Source organism: Montipora capricornis, chromosome 11 (assembly GCF_036669925.1).
Source record: "Montipora capricornis isolate CH-2021 chromosome 11, ASM3666992v2, whole genome shotgun sequence".
In the NCBI taxonomy this organism is placed as follows: domain Eukaryota; kingdom Metazoa; phylum Cnidaria; class Anthozoa; order Scleractinia; family Acroporidae; genus Montipora; species Montipora capricornis.
Window position 1 is genome coordinate 41464799 of NC_090893.1, and position 15997 is coordinate 41480795.

Below are 15997 nucleotides of genomic sequence, written 5' to 3' on the forward strand. Positions count from 1 at the left end.
CTTCTTCTTGTTCTTCTTCTTTTTCTTCTTCTTCTTCTCATTGTTATTATCCGATCCCCCGACCCCGATCTTCGCGATCCTCGGTCTTCGATCCTCAATCCTAGATCCTCGATCCTGATTTTCCAGTAAACCGAAATACAACGCTTCCTTTATTTAAACTTACTTTTACTTTGTCACTTTCGATTTGCTAGGATACCTGGGACGCAGAAGTAAAATGCTTTTGCAAAGATGCTTGTGCTCAAAAGAGTGGCAGACGTTGCTGTTTTTGAGCAGCGACGAGCACAAACTTCCCCTCGGCAGCTCGTCATGTTGTTCGATGCCATTCGAGTTCAAATAGAAATATTTTAAACAAATATAGACTTAACATACTGTGATAAAATTATGAAATGATAAGTTACTGTAGAGAACGCATTCAAATCAGGACCTAAAAGATTTATCGACGGATAGCTTTTGACGAAAAAGATTCTGAAAGCTTTCTGAGATTTTCGAATTTTTGTAATTTCGTGACATTCGAAATCATCCCGGGCGCGCGTTGCGTCTAGGGTGAAAATGGGCCTTTAAGTGAAAACGTTTGGTAAATTCAATCCTTCCAAATAGTACAGTTTGTTGAAAGTGTTAAAAGTGGTTTGAGCCTCCTTAAGTGAGTTATTGATAATTTTCTGCCCAACGTGCGATTTCTTTCACGTTAGATTATGTGACGCCAAGAGGTCCTGGGTCTTGTTTGTATACAACTGACCAAGAGTATTATGGACTCAGTTGTTTCACTTGAGGAGGCGGAAGTAATGACTGCATCATGGCTTCGGGTGGCGAACAAGAATTAAGTTTTTTTGATTTGGCTTGTGCTAAAGTTTCCCAAGCTCAACAGCTTATGAGTGAAGCACGTGAATTGTTAAAGAAAGATCTTGACAATGTAAAGCAAGAGAAATCAGCTTTTCTCGAGTTAACCAAAACCTTGAATGAGGTTCACTTCGGCAGCAAGGTGAAGCTGAACGTTGGCGGTAAGATATACAGCACTACGCTGGATACTCTGCGAAAGGACCCAGATTCTATGTTATGTGCTATGTTTTCTGGAAGGCACGAATTAAAGCCAGACGCTGAAGATGGAGCGTATTTCATTGATCGTGATGGAAAGCTGTTTCGGTACGTATAGTATAGATTACAATTGCTTACCGCCGACTGCTTCCGGAAATCGTAAAATTGAAGAGTATTCATGTTAATTTGTTGTGTTTCCGCCAGTAAGTTTTAATTAATTTGACTCTCTCTTTGCATCGAAGCTGACAACACAGCCTGGTTTACTTTTACTTATGGTAGTGGACAATGGACTTGGAATTATAGAACATCGCTCCTGTGGAGGTGGCCGTTTTACATGCACACGCGATCCAGGCCCAGGAAAGGGGGGGGGGGGGTGGGGATGGGGTGAGGACAAATGGACATTCGAATTATACAGTCCACATGGTTATGAAAAGCGCTTGGTTTGTTCATTACATGACATATTGGAAAGACCCTTGTCTTTGACCGAATGGGGACTGGCTGAAATCGTGATTTACGTCTGTGAGTAGTTGGTTCTCTACTCTGCCTCGAGAGATTTTCCACTCGGTACCTTGCTTTTCTTTTATCTCATTCGAAACCAACATTTGATTTAACTTACTACGTTTTGTAGTCTCACCATTTAGAAGAGTACGAACTTGTGTTAGCTTATAGAAGCTCAGTGCATTGATTTAAGTTATCGATAAAGTTAACATTATGTTAAGTACTGAAACCAGCGCACTGTCGCACAAAAATTCTGAATCGGTTATTACAAACATGTTTGCGAGATCAAAGAGTTGATTATGCTTCCAAAGTTAACATTTTTGTCTTTTATTTTAAGCTTCAAATTAAGATCCTTTTTTTCTGTTTTAAGTGCACAGGAATTTGTTACAAATTGTACCGCCACGTAAACGAACAAATAAGTTTCTGTGCAATTTCTAATTTAGTATTTAATGGACTTTTTATTACCTATTAACAGCTATATTTTGAATTACCTACGTGATGGGGATGTCCATCTCCCAGATGACAAAATCACTGGACAAGAGCTACTGAAGGAAGCAAAGTTTTATCAAGTTCAAGGAATTATTGATCTCCTGGAGGAGAAATCTTCCCCACCAATGTTTGACTCCTCAGTGATCCTCAAAAACGAACGCGAAATCTCAGTGATCAAGTCTTGGTTGGGCTCTGGTACCAGGTGTTCTTTGCTGTTCCGTGCTTCCATTCATGGAAGGTCCCCAGCGGATTTTCACCGCCACTGTGATAACAAAGGTGCAACTCTGTTGGTGATAAAAACAGGCATATACATTTATGGCGGCTACACTTCCAAGTCATGGGAATCACGTAAGTATATTTAGTTTTTGCCATAAAATTAGTTATCCAGGTTTTCTGGGCTTTCTGCTTAAAATTTTGCTGAGGTAGGCGCAATCACAATTGATGATCGCAAAACCAATTTTCCAGACAATTGAAGTCGCGGTAACTTCCACACAGCCTTTTTGCAAGCAAAAACACCATTGAAAAGGAAACTGTTAGCATAAAGATGTCAGAACGAAATAAATGTTGGAAAAGAGTCAATTCAATCTCAAGCTGTTGACCTCTGGAAAGATCTTCCACATCATTTTAAAGACCTCCCAAGTTACTCTTTCCCGTGATTACCAAAGCGATACCTCAGTATTGAAAAAGCAATTTGAAAATTAATTGCCCATATTTGTTCTTCCTCTAGAATTGTACTGTGGGCGTTTTTTTTATATGTTTATGTCACCGCTTTAAAGTATCATTTAATACCTAGGAGCTTAGCGCGAAAACGCTTGTTCACTGAGTTCCTGGGTATCCCTTAATAATAACGTATCATCTTCTGTAACTTCATTTTCTTTGAATTCACTCTCGTTTTTAACATATGTTTTCAGGTTTTTTTTTTCTCAAGTATGGATATGAAATGAACTTTGTTATAGTTATCGTCATATATGTAGCTGTGAAAACTGGCAGTGGCTTCACTCGCGTTTGGCTTGAGATCATTCTTGAATTCATGTATATCACAGGGAACCCAAGATCGTTATAGAGAAACATGGTTCCAGGCATTAGAAATTATGAATTTGTGTGAGAATCCTTATATGTATGGAAATGAAGGGTAATTTTTGTGGAAATTTGGGGCTGCCACTCGTTAATTTTTATTGTTGTTTTTTTTTTTACTTCATGCTTTTATGGACTTCTCCCTCCCTGTATAACTTCCTCAGTGTATGTAAAACGTTCTACATTCGAGTTCTTACTGATTTTCTGCTTTAGTTAACGATGTTTGCTCATTTTCAACGAAAGAAACCAGGAAAGATATCTAGAGCGCCGCCATTACTGCAAATGTTTTTTCCTAGTTTAGAACCATGCGTTTTGGTTGCCAGGCAATGTAACGTTAATGCTTTGGAACTTTAGATAGTAGGCGCGGCAACCCGGGGAGTATAGCAATGCTTAAACCGCATTAAACGAGAAAAATGATTACACAGAAAGAGAATAATACGTATTGGGTCATGAGAAAAGACTTGCTTAATGTTGTTGTCAGTCTCTTACGCTTCCTTCAGCTCTTATATTTTAAAACAATGTTTGTTTTCTCTCAGAGTAGAATAAGGCTCTCTGTGCATATAAAAACTGATTCGCGATGCAAAATAATTCAAGAGCAGAATCTGTTTTTTCAATATCCTCTCCCCTCTTCTCTGGTCTCTTCTACTTTCTCCAACGTTAGTGCTAAACTTGCAGTTATTTGCTTTCTTTCATCAGGTGATAAATTTAAATCAGACAGAGAGTCATTCCTTTTTACACTTGTCAACCCTTTTGGAAGTATTCCGGTAAAGATAACCTGCAAGCCGGATGCTTCTGGTGGTATATTTTGTTACCAACGTTTTGGACCAGCATTTGGTTCTTCCAGCCACTGTGACCTTATGATATGGCAAAATGGCACAAGCCGTTATTATTGTGGTGGTCGTGGATTCGCGTGGCCTGTAAATGCGAATAGCCAAACTTATTTTACGGGTAAAGACCCTCTTGAGATAGACGAATTAGAAGTGCATGAAGTAACTTTTGTTTAGACTTTCCAGTGGACCATAGCCTTGCCAATTAAATAAACTTTGTTGTATAACCTTGAAAACTAATGAACTTTGTTAGGTAGGCCTTAACAACCAGTTAACCTTCAGCCTTGATTAAGGACGTTCGCGCCAATTGCTACTGCGCATCCTTACAGCGCACGCAAGTTCACATGCCACGTCATGCATCGAGCGCGCGCGCTAAGTACTAAAATGAACAATGATAGGGCAGATGGCCATTGCTATAGCTTGGCTTGGATTTAACGATATTGGATGTTCGGTGACCCCTACTTTCCTTTTCAGAAACATTTTATTTACAATTATCTCCACATTGTCCAAAAATGAACAAAAAATCAATGAGGGAAGTTAAAAAAAATTTCAAGATTTCTGTCCTCGGGACAGCCGCAAGGCGCATGAAAATATGGTCGCTAAATGCGAACTTGTTTTTTAAGGAACAGTTAGTAAATTCACTTGATGGGTCGACTTTAAGTTTCTATACGGCCTCCAGGATTTTTACTGTTTGGGCATCTCCATGAAGCGTAGATAAATACCCCAAAAAATAATTTTTCGATTCCGCCACTTTTTGACCCCTAAATCAAGCTTCAAATTTCGCGCTTTGGCCACGCCCAATCAAGTTGACCGGGAGACAGCACCAGAAAGAGACTTGGTTGCACAATCGACTGTGACGTCATTTCAGGAACCGCTTACCAAATTCAGTTTTTTTGGAGGATCATTTTTGCTTTGTTTCTTTGGCGAGCTCTTCGGAAATTATGTCTGATAGATGTGCTGTTGCGGGTAGTTCAAATATTCCTGATGCAGAGAAGGGCATAGCATTACAAAAATTCCATTTTATGTTGACGATCGAAGTGAAGCGAGGGCCAGAAGGAAGATATGGACGGACTTCGTGAAGTTAAAGTGCGACAAGTGGGCACCAAGCGATTCATATGTTCCGTGTTCTTGTCATTTCGCTCCCGAGGACTTCACGCTGCGGCTATCGTTTGGAAATCTGAAATGCCAGCGAACACTCATAAAGGATAACATTGGTATTCTTCCAGTACCAAAGTTTCAGCACAATAGCTGGGGAGAAGAAGATTTATCCGATCGAAGTCGTCGTCAGGTTAGTCACGCCACATTAGCGTACAATCATAGTCGTTTTACAGACGCTGTGTGAAAATCGGGCATTTCAATTCTTTTCTTTTTTTTGTTGTTTCCACTTCTGGCCTACTCTCGTACGCTTTCTGTTTTCTTTACAATCCTGTACATTCTGAGCTCATTCTACTGAAGATTCTGAGAGTTCTGTCATTGCCGATCAAGTAGAAAAAAATATAGATCCTGAACCGACGGAACCAGTAGTCCTAAAAATTCTGGCAGATCCTTTCTTTATCACCACTGATGCACGTGCTTTCTAGTACGATTATGTCAAACCAGTTTTGTAGCTGCTGTTTTCTTTCTTCCATTTTTGTCCTTTCGCGATTATATTCACGAAACCAATCTTCACCTGCCTCTTGACACAAGGGGCCTTCATCTGAATCGGAACGAGCATCACCGTCAAACGAGTCTGGATCTTCGAGCTCTATCTCTTCGTTCGAATCCGATGAAAGACCGTTGTCATCAGAAGAAAAGTGGCTTTGATGTTCCATCGCTCACTAAACCGTGTCCTAAAGCGTCGCTTAATTAAAGAAACTACATGATGATCGGTCTATGAAGGTAGTCAAGCTTTCTCTTCCAATTTCGAGTCGTTCCTGAAGTGACGTCACTAGTCACCAATCTTCGATTACGCGGTCAACTTGATTGGGCGTGTCCAAACCGCAAACTTTGAAGCTTGATTTCGCGGTCAAAAAGTGGCGGAATCGAAAAATTATTTTTGGGACATTTATCTACGCTGTATGGCGATGCCAAAACCATGAAAACCCTGGAGGCCGGATAGACACTTTAAGCAAAGGTTTGGTAGAGAACATTTCACTTCAAAGATATAATTGCAATATTTTTGGGCTTACAGACACTGTGGCCTTATTCGCTAAAGAAGCCGGATTTTTTCAGATTTAGGGTGTTCTTCCGGGCAGGTTCTCTCGAAAGCGAAGTCGGTAATCCCCCCCCCCCTTTTTTTTTTTTTAACATTTTTGACTTCACTAACTCATCATCTTTCAATGGTAAAATTTGCAGGAAAAAATCAATTTTAGAAAATTTTAGCGCGAACGTCCTTAATTGGACAAAAAGAAGACATTCCTTTTGGTAGGTTGTGCGGATCACACTTTTTTATGCAAACCCCGCATGTCTTTGCGAACGAGATATCTGACTTAGGATGGGGATAAAGCAACGATGATTTCGACGCTAATTAAAGCGCGTCACAAGAATCGGTTTTAATGAGCAAAAGCCATTGCCCTGCTCGCAATTTTAATGCTGATTTGTTGTTGGCTGAATAGCGTGAAGCACCTGAAGAAAAAATTTCATTTTTGCACGAAACCTCTGATAGACTTTCATATACTGGACTAAAATGGCAGACGACAAAAGAACCATTGTTTTTCTGACTAGTCCTTGCTAATTAGGTATTGTTATGTTCCCTTTGTTCCTTTGTTTTATGGACACTAATTATTTCAGATCCGGTATATTAAAGACTATCCCAAACCTCCAAGCGGCTCATACCAATTCGACTTCCAACAAGTTGGATCACATCAACATGTTCTCGCAATGACGTAATCATTAGCCTCTTAGCAACCAATAGCGACGGCGAAGCTTTAATTTCCAAATCACGTAGAAAGTTTCTCTGACGTACTATTAGTTTAGGGAGTTAAAATAACGACGACAGCGACGGCTGTGGCACTGAACTGTATACCATCTTGTTCGCGTTGTATAATACTGGCAAATAATTAAAGGTAACGAATAAAAAAGTTTTAACTATTAAAATATTGCATGCTCACGCATGCTCAGCCATGCTCGCGCGCAGACGTCAAAACCTGAAATTTGGTTACTTTACATTGTTTTTTCAGAGAACAGCAAAGAAATGTACTAAAACGCGTGCCGATCGTTCTTCCGGTTTGAACCAATGATCTTATTGCTTTTCGGCGTTGTTGTTGCCGTTGCCTTCGTCGCTTCTTTAGCTCTCTATTATTAACATTGTTAAATAAATGGTTTTAGATTGTGTTCCGGATTCTTTTAGTAAGAATGTAATCAATTACATCAGCAACTGTTCTAGATAACTAGAGCAAAAGAGTGGTTGCGTTAACTTTGTAAACGAACACTAAAACATCTGGTTAATTGAGCGATCGATTCATTGATTGGCTGGGCCTTGGGTGGTACCTGCTAGCTATGGAACCGGTGCACTTGAAAAAGCTTAAGTTTTTTTCCCTATTTTTTTCCGTTTGTAGAAGTAAAAACGGCAGCATCGTCTGCATATGACGTAACTCAAAATTTTTATGAATACATTTTGCCGTGGGAGTCCGAACACTGTTTGCCTGGTTTGTGACGAACTTGGATAGGGGCTTTTACTTCGTGTAGAAGACACAGATGACGTAAAACAATAGAACAAAAATCGTGAAACAATACCTAATCAGAATTCGAAATCCCTTAAGACCCTTTAAGCTTTTGTTACGTCATGTGTGTCTTCTACACGAAGTAAAAGCCATGATAGGTCAAACAATTGCATCCCTCCTTTAAGGACTCCTTTCAAACATTCAGGCATTTTACCGAGTGCATCAACCTAAATTCAATTCACGCCAAGTAATAACTAGTAAAACGGTCAACGGCCCGTGCAATGGTATAAATTTGCTTTTGCCTTACAGTTGGATAACTTAAAGAGTTTTTTTTCCCATTAACTTTATTTAACTTCTTTTGCCTATTTACAAAAGATATAAATGTAATAAACTAAACAGCAATCTAAAGGGTAAATGTAAATTAAAGAAAAGCTGAACTTAAACAATTGGCAAGAAGTTTGGATAATCTTTTTTTTTTCCACAATCATTTTTTACAAAAGGTTATTTTAAGTAGAAAAGTAAGAATAGTAGAGATTAAAGTGAAACTGTTTGAATAAGTAAATAAACTACGGTTAAATAATTGTGGACTCAATTACTGTCCAAAATTTATTCCCTAGCTCGAGCATTTTCCATTTTTCCTTGAACAAATTTGAATTGTTTCATTTAAGAGAGATATATTTTTCGATTTGATATTTATTTATCAAAGTTCTTTTGAAGTGGCTCAAACATGGTTTTATTTCTTTGCAACGGCATGTCCACAAATACGATTTCCCTAAAACAAGTATATAATTTAGTAGATGCATCTTCTCCTCTGAGAACCCTAATATAATATCGCGGTATTCTGGCGTGAGGCTTTCGCAACTTTTAAGTTTACTTAAAATTTGTTCATAGACCTCTTTCCAAAAATATATAGCAAAGGAACAGTCAAAAAAAAATATGAGGTATTGTTTCTATAGTCTGTTGACAGAAAGAACAGTTTGGATTTGAAACGTAGCCTATTTTACAAAGTAATTCATTTGTACATAAAATTGAATTTAAAACCTTATACTGAAAGGAGCGTAAATAAGGTTCATTAGCAACTCTCAGTGGCATTACAAATGACTCCGAAACTTGTTTGTCTTCTAGATTAAATTCTTCCTTCAACTTTCTCCACTTACTTGGTTTTTCATATTTTTGCTTTATAACCTAGAAATAATAGTCACAACATGTGAAGTTTTCCAAGTCAAAAATAACTTTCAAGTTGGGCATATTACAACGCAGTTTCAACGGAACTGATTGCCTTAGACCTGTCCACGTTAGAAAGTTGGAGCTCTTCAAACCTGCACCCCTGACGACATTCAAAGATGCAATATTTGACATGTCATAAAGCAGATCAGTGGTGTATTTAATATTATTATCAAAAAAATGTTTGTAAAGACACCCTCAATCTTTATTTCCTTGTTATTCCATAAAATGTATTTGTAAATGTTGTCCGGATCTTCGATTTCTCTTACTTTTGACCACCATTCTAATAGTTCACGATAAAAGGTTATTGGAAGTATTATTTGGTTAATGTCATAATTACATTGAATTATAAATAATCCCCCTTCGTTCCGTAATAAGTAATTTAGGTATACCTTCCAAAAACTGGAATATTCTGGGTCAACTATTCTTTTTAACCAACTTACCGGTAGTCTAAAGGATTTAATCATAGTATCATAATCTAACATTTTAAGGCCCCCTAGGTCATAAGGTGCGTACCTCGGGAGTCGGGTAACTTTGTCTTTCCCATTCTACCAAAAAATGAAAGACCAGGGTGCTAAATTGTTCTATGACATCTGGCGGAGTACATATCATCGAACTAGCATAAATCATTTTTGGGAGTAGAAGTGTTTTTATGATGTTTACCTTGTCATGAATCGATAGCCCTCTTGACTTCCATAGATTTATTGTATTTTTGATTTTTTTTCAACCTCTGCTTAATTTTTTTTTCTACCAATAGTTGTACATCATATGTTATAAAGATTTTTAAAAATGTAATGCATGTTTTCCACTTAACTCCTAATGGTTCACTTTCGCAGTTCTGACAGGAGCCAATCCACATTGCTTCCAGACGCTTTCTCAAACAGTTCAAGTAATATAAATAAGGCTTGAGCAGAATCCAAATCTGATAGAATAGCTGTTGTGCCATCGGCCGACTGCAACAGTTTTGTTTCTAAACCTTTTATAGATATGCCTTTGATATTTTCTATATTTCTTATCGCAATGGCTAAGATTTCCACTGCAGTAACAAGGAGATAGGGAGATAAGGGATCACCCTGCCTTACTCCACGACCTATATTAAAGTACTGAGAGCACAGACTATTGCTGGTTTTCACTCACGTGATCAACAGCCATGTTTTTCAACGAAAACAAAAGGAAGCATTTGCATAATAATAGAGTTAAATTCCCGGAGGATTTGGTCGGGGCACCAACATAGAAAATATCAAAGGCATATCTATAAAAGGTTTAGAAACAAAACTGTTGCAGTCGGCCGATGACACTTTCTCCTCAGTTATGTTAAGACCCTGAGTGTTGTTCCGGCCGGAGTCGAACTCACGACCTCCCGCATGACAGTCCGATGCTCAACCAACTGAGCCACCGGTGCGTGGTTATCACAGCATGAAAAGGCAAATTTAAGTTGGCGTAATGTTAGCATAAATCTGCAGTAAAGGTCGGATTTAAGAAGATTTACGCCACATTTACATTTCGTAAATGTAAGTTTTACGCTACCTTTACGCTTAAATGTAAAGCTAGAGTAGTGAGACTCCTTTACGAGGCCTTTAAGCAATGCGTAAAGCGGGTGTAAGGTAGAGATTTACGCCAACTTTACGTATATAAGCACTATGTAAAGCTGGTATAAGGTGGAGATTTACGCCTGCTTTATGTATAAATATACAGATAAATGGGTAACTTTAAGCCATGATTATACTTGGCGTAAAGGCACTGTTATTTTTTGTATCCTTGGCTTGCACCTGACGTCATGGCGGCCATGTTTGTGTACTGAACAATAACAAAAAAGTCTTTTGGCAATTCACCTTTATCACGCGGCGGCCATTTTGGAGTCCGCGGGGAATAAAGGCTTTGTCTTTGCATTGTCTTTGCCCGTCCAGCCTCACACTGAATAAGAGGTTCGACGGGCAAAATCTTTTGTTTGGACATTGAGTGATATGGCTCTATTTGACTCGATTATCATGCAAAACGCCAGGGACAGGGACAGGTGGGTGAAGAAAACAAGACAGCTGTATCGGAACTACATGCCAAAATTGTGCACTCTTTTAAAGGAGGAGTCCGGAAAATAAGCAAACAGCTTTGTGATATATAATTTCTATAATTTGAGGGTAAAATAAAAGAACGCTGAGAAACCCGTTGCACACCTTTAACCTTAAATTCTTAGGAAGGAATGGATACACTAGTCAATGAATAAATCTATTGTCTTCACAATCTTGTTTATTTCGCGAAAAACACGCTCCTATATTATTAATCACCATTTAATGTACAAAACCTTCTTAACGGTAACATTATTTAAAGTTATTTTCTGAACACTTAAATCGCACAATCTCTCGTCTGCAATACGTCAACTGAACATGAAACCGCGTGCAGATAAAGTCAACATTGAAAACAAATCATGATCTTGAAGCATTTGAAAACAGAAACACTGAATATTGAAGCTTTGTTCCTACATTCCTTAGAGAAAATGTGTGTAAGTACAAAAGATAATTTCAAATTTTGCTCCAATATTACTTGTAAATTGTGTTTGCGTCAAGAGAAAAATTGCAAACAGTGTTAACAGCAACTTTGAAAAAAAGAAAAGTTAAAGAAAGTAAATGCAACAGAAAATTGAAAACTTTGCACTGCTGAAACAGCACAAACCTAGTAAATTTAATAAACTGGTGAAACAGTTAGTCTACGATTAATGTTCTTTTTGGAGTTTACAGACTTCTTTTTAGAAGTCCGTGGGGTTGGATGGAAGGTTGCTGAAGGCAGTGTACTTGGGGATAGTGTTGCTGCTACTGGAGGAGAAATTCTGGTAGATGGGGCACTGAGGGATGGGGTGGCCATTGTTGGATGACTTCTAACAGTAGATGGAGGATGGGTCTGAGTGGAGGGAACTGCTGTTGTTGGAGGACTGTTACCAGAAGATTGATGATTGGTTTGACTGGGGAGAGCCACTGATCTTTGATGGGAGCTGCGGGATGGGGTGGCCATTGTCGAATGACTTGAATTAGTAGTAGGATGGGCCCGGGTGGGAGGAGTTACTGTTGTAGGACAGGTTCTGTGTGATGCAGTGGGTACTGGTGGAGGGCGCGTGGATGGAGTTGCAGCTGTCCTGGCAGTAAGAACTGCTTCTTCAGTTCTGACTGCCCATTCCGGTCCATTTGGAGGCAGGTGGCGTGCTGAAAACCTTTGATGTGCGTCTCTCCTCATCAGGTTTACCCTTGCTCTTGGATTAAGGCTCCTTATGTAGTTATCATCAAGGGCTTTTTTCGCTTTCATCAATGCTGACCTTTCCCAGGGCAATCTTTTTACCAGATACCCAGCAACGCGACTCTCTCCATTTTCATCCTCAGAAAAATCAGATTCGTCTGAGCTTGTGTAGGTAGGGCTTTTTATAACTCCCTCTAACATTGCCTTTTTCTCCTCTGACCAAGACATCTTTCTGAGGGAAGCAAGTCTCCTTTGAATTTTCTAGGGAATCAAAGAAATAACAAAAGGTTTTAAAGCAATTGAAACCTTTTGGTTATTTTGGGCAATAAATGATACATTGCTTATGGAAATAACAATAATTTAAGGGCTTGGGGGGATGAGCAGCCTGTGTTGAATTTTAAGCCATTTTTCGTTTTTGCTCAGATTTGCCTAAACTTGTGCATATGACTAGCAATTCCATCAAAAAGCATTAGGTTGGGTTGTTTTTTCACTTGGTTTTGCTTCTTTCGCAAGAAATGCGAGGTTCTGTCGTGTTTTTTTTTTTTCAATTTAAAAAATTAGAAGAAGAAATAAAAAGAAAGATGACCCCAGTGAGCTTTGAACCATTGTATGGCTATAAGACTAAGTCTTATTTGAGAGCTTAGATTGTGAGGTTATTGAATCACACCACCACGGCTCATTCATACTTCACAAAAGATGCCATTTGTGTGATAATTTAAGCAGTTTGTTAACTGAAATGTCTAACAAGATATGCAGTGCTGAAACAACAACTTACATCTCTCATTCTTCCTTGTCTCCTACAGAGAGTTCTGTGAGCCTCTAGCTTGCCTTTTTTTGCTCTTGTAGAAGCATTACAGAGACTCTTGAAATATGTGGCAGCAGCACCTTCCAATGAAATGCATACACCAATCAATACATGTATAAGTACATCACTGGAGGCTTAAAATGATACAGTAAAAGCTTTATTGTATAGTTAGAACTACACTAAAATGTCCTTTGTCATGTAACCAGGCAACCAGTGAAATCAATAGTACAAAGATAAGTGATATTACTTGATAAAAGTCAGTGCCAATTGACTGTTATTAATTTTTAATTTTGACATCAATGATGCATTATTCACATGATGATGACTTACTAGCTTCATTGTTGTCCATATGGATTGACCTAACTTATGTCACTCAAACTCTTAACCCTTTAAGCCCCAAGGGCCCCCCCATTGATGAGTCAAATCATCTGGCTTTAGACAAAGTAAAATCTATAAGTGGCACCATTGGGGCTTAAAGGGTTAAAGAGCAATCAGTGGCTTCCTTACATGTCGCGTCGTGTTGTTCAGCGCTGACTAGAGAACTGTAACTCGTCTCTTTACATGGGCTTCCAAAACATTCATTTCACTGACTTCCCTTGGGACAGAGCATTATTAGTTGTTTTATAATTTTGTTGCTGACATTTAAAAGTCCTTGCTATATTTGCAATCTGTTGCAAGTTTACAAGCCTGTTACAAGCTTACAGTCATTAAGCAGGACTATGCTAGTGACATCAAATGCAGTATGTTTTTGCAGTAAACCAAATTTCGTAGCTTTCTGCTTTGAATATGCAAAGGAACTATACCCAGGAATTGAGAGGAAATTTCAAAACTGGTGTGCAGATTTGAATATTCGATTGACATTTAAAAGAAAATCGACACAAATTATGACATACATGTAGCTTGACTGTGTGGCTGCCACTACATGTATAATTACCTTTCATCTCAGCCGCAGACCAAGGGCACTTGTTTGTTCCACCATGATCGGCTACCACTGCCTCGATGACCCTGTGGGTGGCTTCCTGATTGGCATTGGCCAAGAAGCTAAAAAAGTTGATTTAGAAGATGCCAAGATCAGAAAAAAATTGCATATGACAAGCTAAGTCATAATTATTGTATGCAAGTTACAATTTAATCAGCATTCTACAATGAGAAAGCTCCAAGTTCCAAATAGGGTAGAAAAACTCAGTCTAGGTACTATACCACTCAGTTAGAGAGAGCCTTGTACAGAAGCCTTGGTGCATTCTGCCCAAGATTGTGAAGCTGGCTCATCAACACTGACAAGGACTGTCACTTAATTTTTGATATTAATTTTATTCAAAGGACTTTTTATTTCCCCAAAATGTTGGAAGTTGCCAATTCAAATAACATTACATGAATCATTTTGAATAAGACCTCTTTAAATGTTCCAAATTCAATAGATTTTTGTTTCTTGAGTATATTACTACTCACAGTTTAAGTACTAGCACACATTGATTATTGTTTCAGTCCAAACTGTACATTAAAAAATGCAATATTGACTGTCAAGTCTGTACCTCTCCTCCAACTTGAAGTGTTGAAAATCTTCATTCCCTTTCAGTGCTTTGTACATCTTTCTAAAGTCTTGCTGTGATTAAAAAAACAACTGACTAAACACGCTTGTATAAGCAGCACATTTTTGCTAAGATTTTGTGCGAAGAAGACCATCTCTTTTGCTCTTTTGGGGAGAAAGTTACTTCATTGCGGGTTAGAAATATAACTTAAATCTTAACTGATTACTTAAATAATTCTTCAAACCTACTGTTGTTGATCATTGTTTTATGAAATTTAAAAAAACCTTTAAGGGGCTGTTGTTCTTGTTGTTATTCCACCAGGTATTTGCGAGACCTCATGAGGCAAATGTTTAGTGGTACTATGATAAAAATATAACTTCATTTTTTTTCTTCAGATTTCGAAAGTGTGTTTGCTTAACACCTTCCTGGCAAAATTTTGAGCTTTAAGTTTTATCTAAAGGCTGTTTACTTCTGAGTGTAAGTTCTGAATTTCACGGTCTGCCATTACTCATACATGTATATCAAAACTGAGCACCTTTACGGTCTCAGAGGGTTGGATCAAGGGAAAAAGTGATGTCATTCACTCAATAGCTTAAAATTTCAGTGTGTAAACCATAGTTAAAAGCAGTTTATTATGTATGCAAAACATAACTTTAAAAATCTGAAAGCCCAGAACTCTTGTGCTGCACATTAATTCAGTCGGGTACAAGTGCATTGCATTTGTAAACAGTGAGTCTGAGGACTTTCAAATTTGTTGCATTTTCTTTGCAAACTGATGGGTCTGGCCAGCCAGTCCTGACAAAAGGAAAGTGCCCTGAGTCATTCTCTCCTCAATAGTATACAGCTCTGTCAAGATTTTAAAGTTAGTAATGGCAGACCATTAAATAGGAAAATGAATATAAGTTTCTAATTGGCTTTTTTCTATCAGCTGGTACGTGATTGGCTAAGCTAAAACAAGCAAATCAAGATGGCGGCAACACGGCAACCGGTTTTCACAATTCCACATCCGTTCACGTCAAGTGACTCAAGTCTGTTTCCGATTTAATGTTAATGCTTCTTATGCTGCAAAGATGTCTTCCCGCTTGCGAAAGCAAACTAGACTGTTTTGTGGGCATTGCAATGAATACTTGTCCAGGGCTGCTTTTTGGAAACATCGGAGGGCTTATTACGATGTGTAGAAAGAGCGTTGGATGACCAAAGATGGCGCTGAGGATTTGGAACATGAGGCAAAGAAACCAAAATATCATCCTGATCATGAGCCCTGCGAAGATATGTGGTCATCTGATTCTTCTGGTGATGAGGATCTTGAGGCAGCTATGTCTAATCACGGTATGTAGAGTTTATAGAGTAGTCTTGATTGATAGATACAGGCTCATATAGAAAGCGGGAAATAAAATCCGAAACGTTTGTGAACAGCGAAATATTTCAGGATTTTACAGTAACATTCCTGAAATATTTCAGGGTGTTCACGGTTTTCTGAGTTGACAGTCAATTGCATAATAAGAGTGTTGTGACTCATGATCTTTTTGCTCCGACAGGTTTCACCCGAGTTAATGACTGTCAGGATATTTTGGGCAATGACACAGGGTGTTTCAATGGAGTGAGCAGTCATATGGAAGGAAATGATGAGGTAGGTCTCTGGCTCCATGTTTCAGG

General features: G+C 38.5%; 3 protein-coding genes across 4 annotated transcripts in view; 2 read left to right on the top strand and 1 right to left on the bottom strand.

Moving 5' to 3' along the window:
* The first annotated feature begins 730 nt into the window (after positions 1 to 730).
* LOC138023918 (uncharacterized) overlaps positions 731 to 15997 on the top strand; it is a 49457-nt gene continuing 34190 nt past the window's right edge. The window contains exons 1-3 of one of the 2 annotated variants that reach the window (XM_068871005.1): positions 732 to 1140; positions 2006 to 2367; positions 3790 to 10011. In XM_068871005.1, the coding sequence (XP_068727106.1) occupies positions 794 to 1140; positions 2006 to 2367; positions 3790 to 4097 (1017 nt within the window). In that variant the 5' untranslated portion in view covers positions 732 to 793 and the 3' untranslated portion in view covers positions 4098 to 10011. Of the gene's footprint in view, positions 1141 to 2005; positions 2368 to 3789; positions 10012 to 15997 lie in introns of those variants that run through there. The other variant, XM_068871004.1, reaches the window with a different exon arrangement.
* On the bottom strand, positions 10882 to 14760 carry LOC138023861 (poly(A) polymerase-like). Its single transcript, XM_068870946.1, has 4 exons — positions 14345 to 14760; positions 13747 to 13853; positions 12783 to 12892; positions 10882 to 12268 (listed from the first exon to the last, which is right to left on the bottom strand). Exons 1-4 carry the CDS (start codon positions 14398 to 14400, stop codon positions 11462 to 11464), a joined length of 1080 nt encoding a protein of 359 aa, XP_068727047.1. The 5' UTR covers positions 14401 to 14760; the 3' UTR covers positions 10882 to 11461.
* Positions 14823 to 15997, top strand: part of LOC138024774 (uncharacterized) — a 5068-nt gene continuing 3893 nt past the window's right edge. The window contains exons 1-2 of the mRNA XM_068871963.1: positions 14823 to 15670; positions 15880 to 15971. Coding sequence (XP_068728064.1) covers positions 15532 to 15670; positions 15880 to 15971 — 231 coding nt within the window. The 5' untranslated portion in view covers positions 14823 to 15531. The remainder of the gene's footprint in view (positions 15671 to 15879; positions 15972 to 15997) is intronic.

Excerpts from the sequence above, each read along its gene's own strand:
- LOC138023861 (XM_068870946.1), bottom strand. The coding sequence starts at position 14,400 with ATGTACAAAGCACTGAAAGGGAATGAAGATTTTCAACACTTCAAGTTG. Across the intron at positions 13,854-14,344 it reads CACTTCAAGTTGGAGGAGAG|CTTCTTGGCCAATGCCAATC; the intron begins GTACAGACTTGA and ends CAACTTTTTTAG. Across the intron at positions 12,269-12,782 it reads GACAAGGAAGAATGAGAGAT|AAAATTCAAAGGAGACTTGC; the intron begins GTAAGTTGTTGT and ends TTGATTCCCTAG.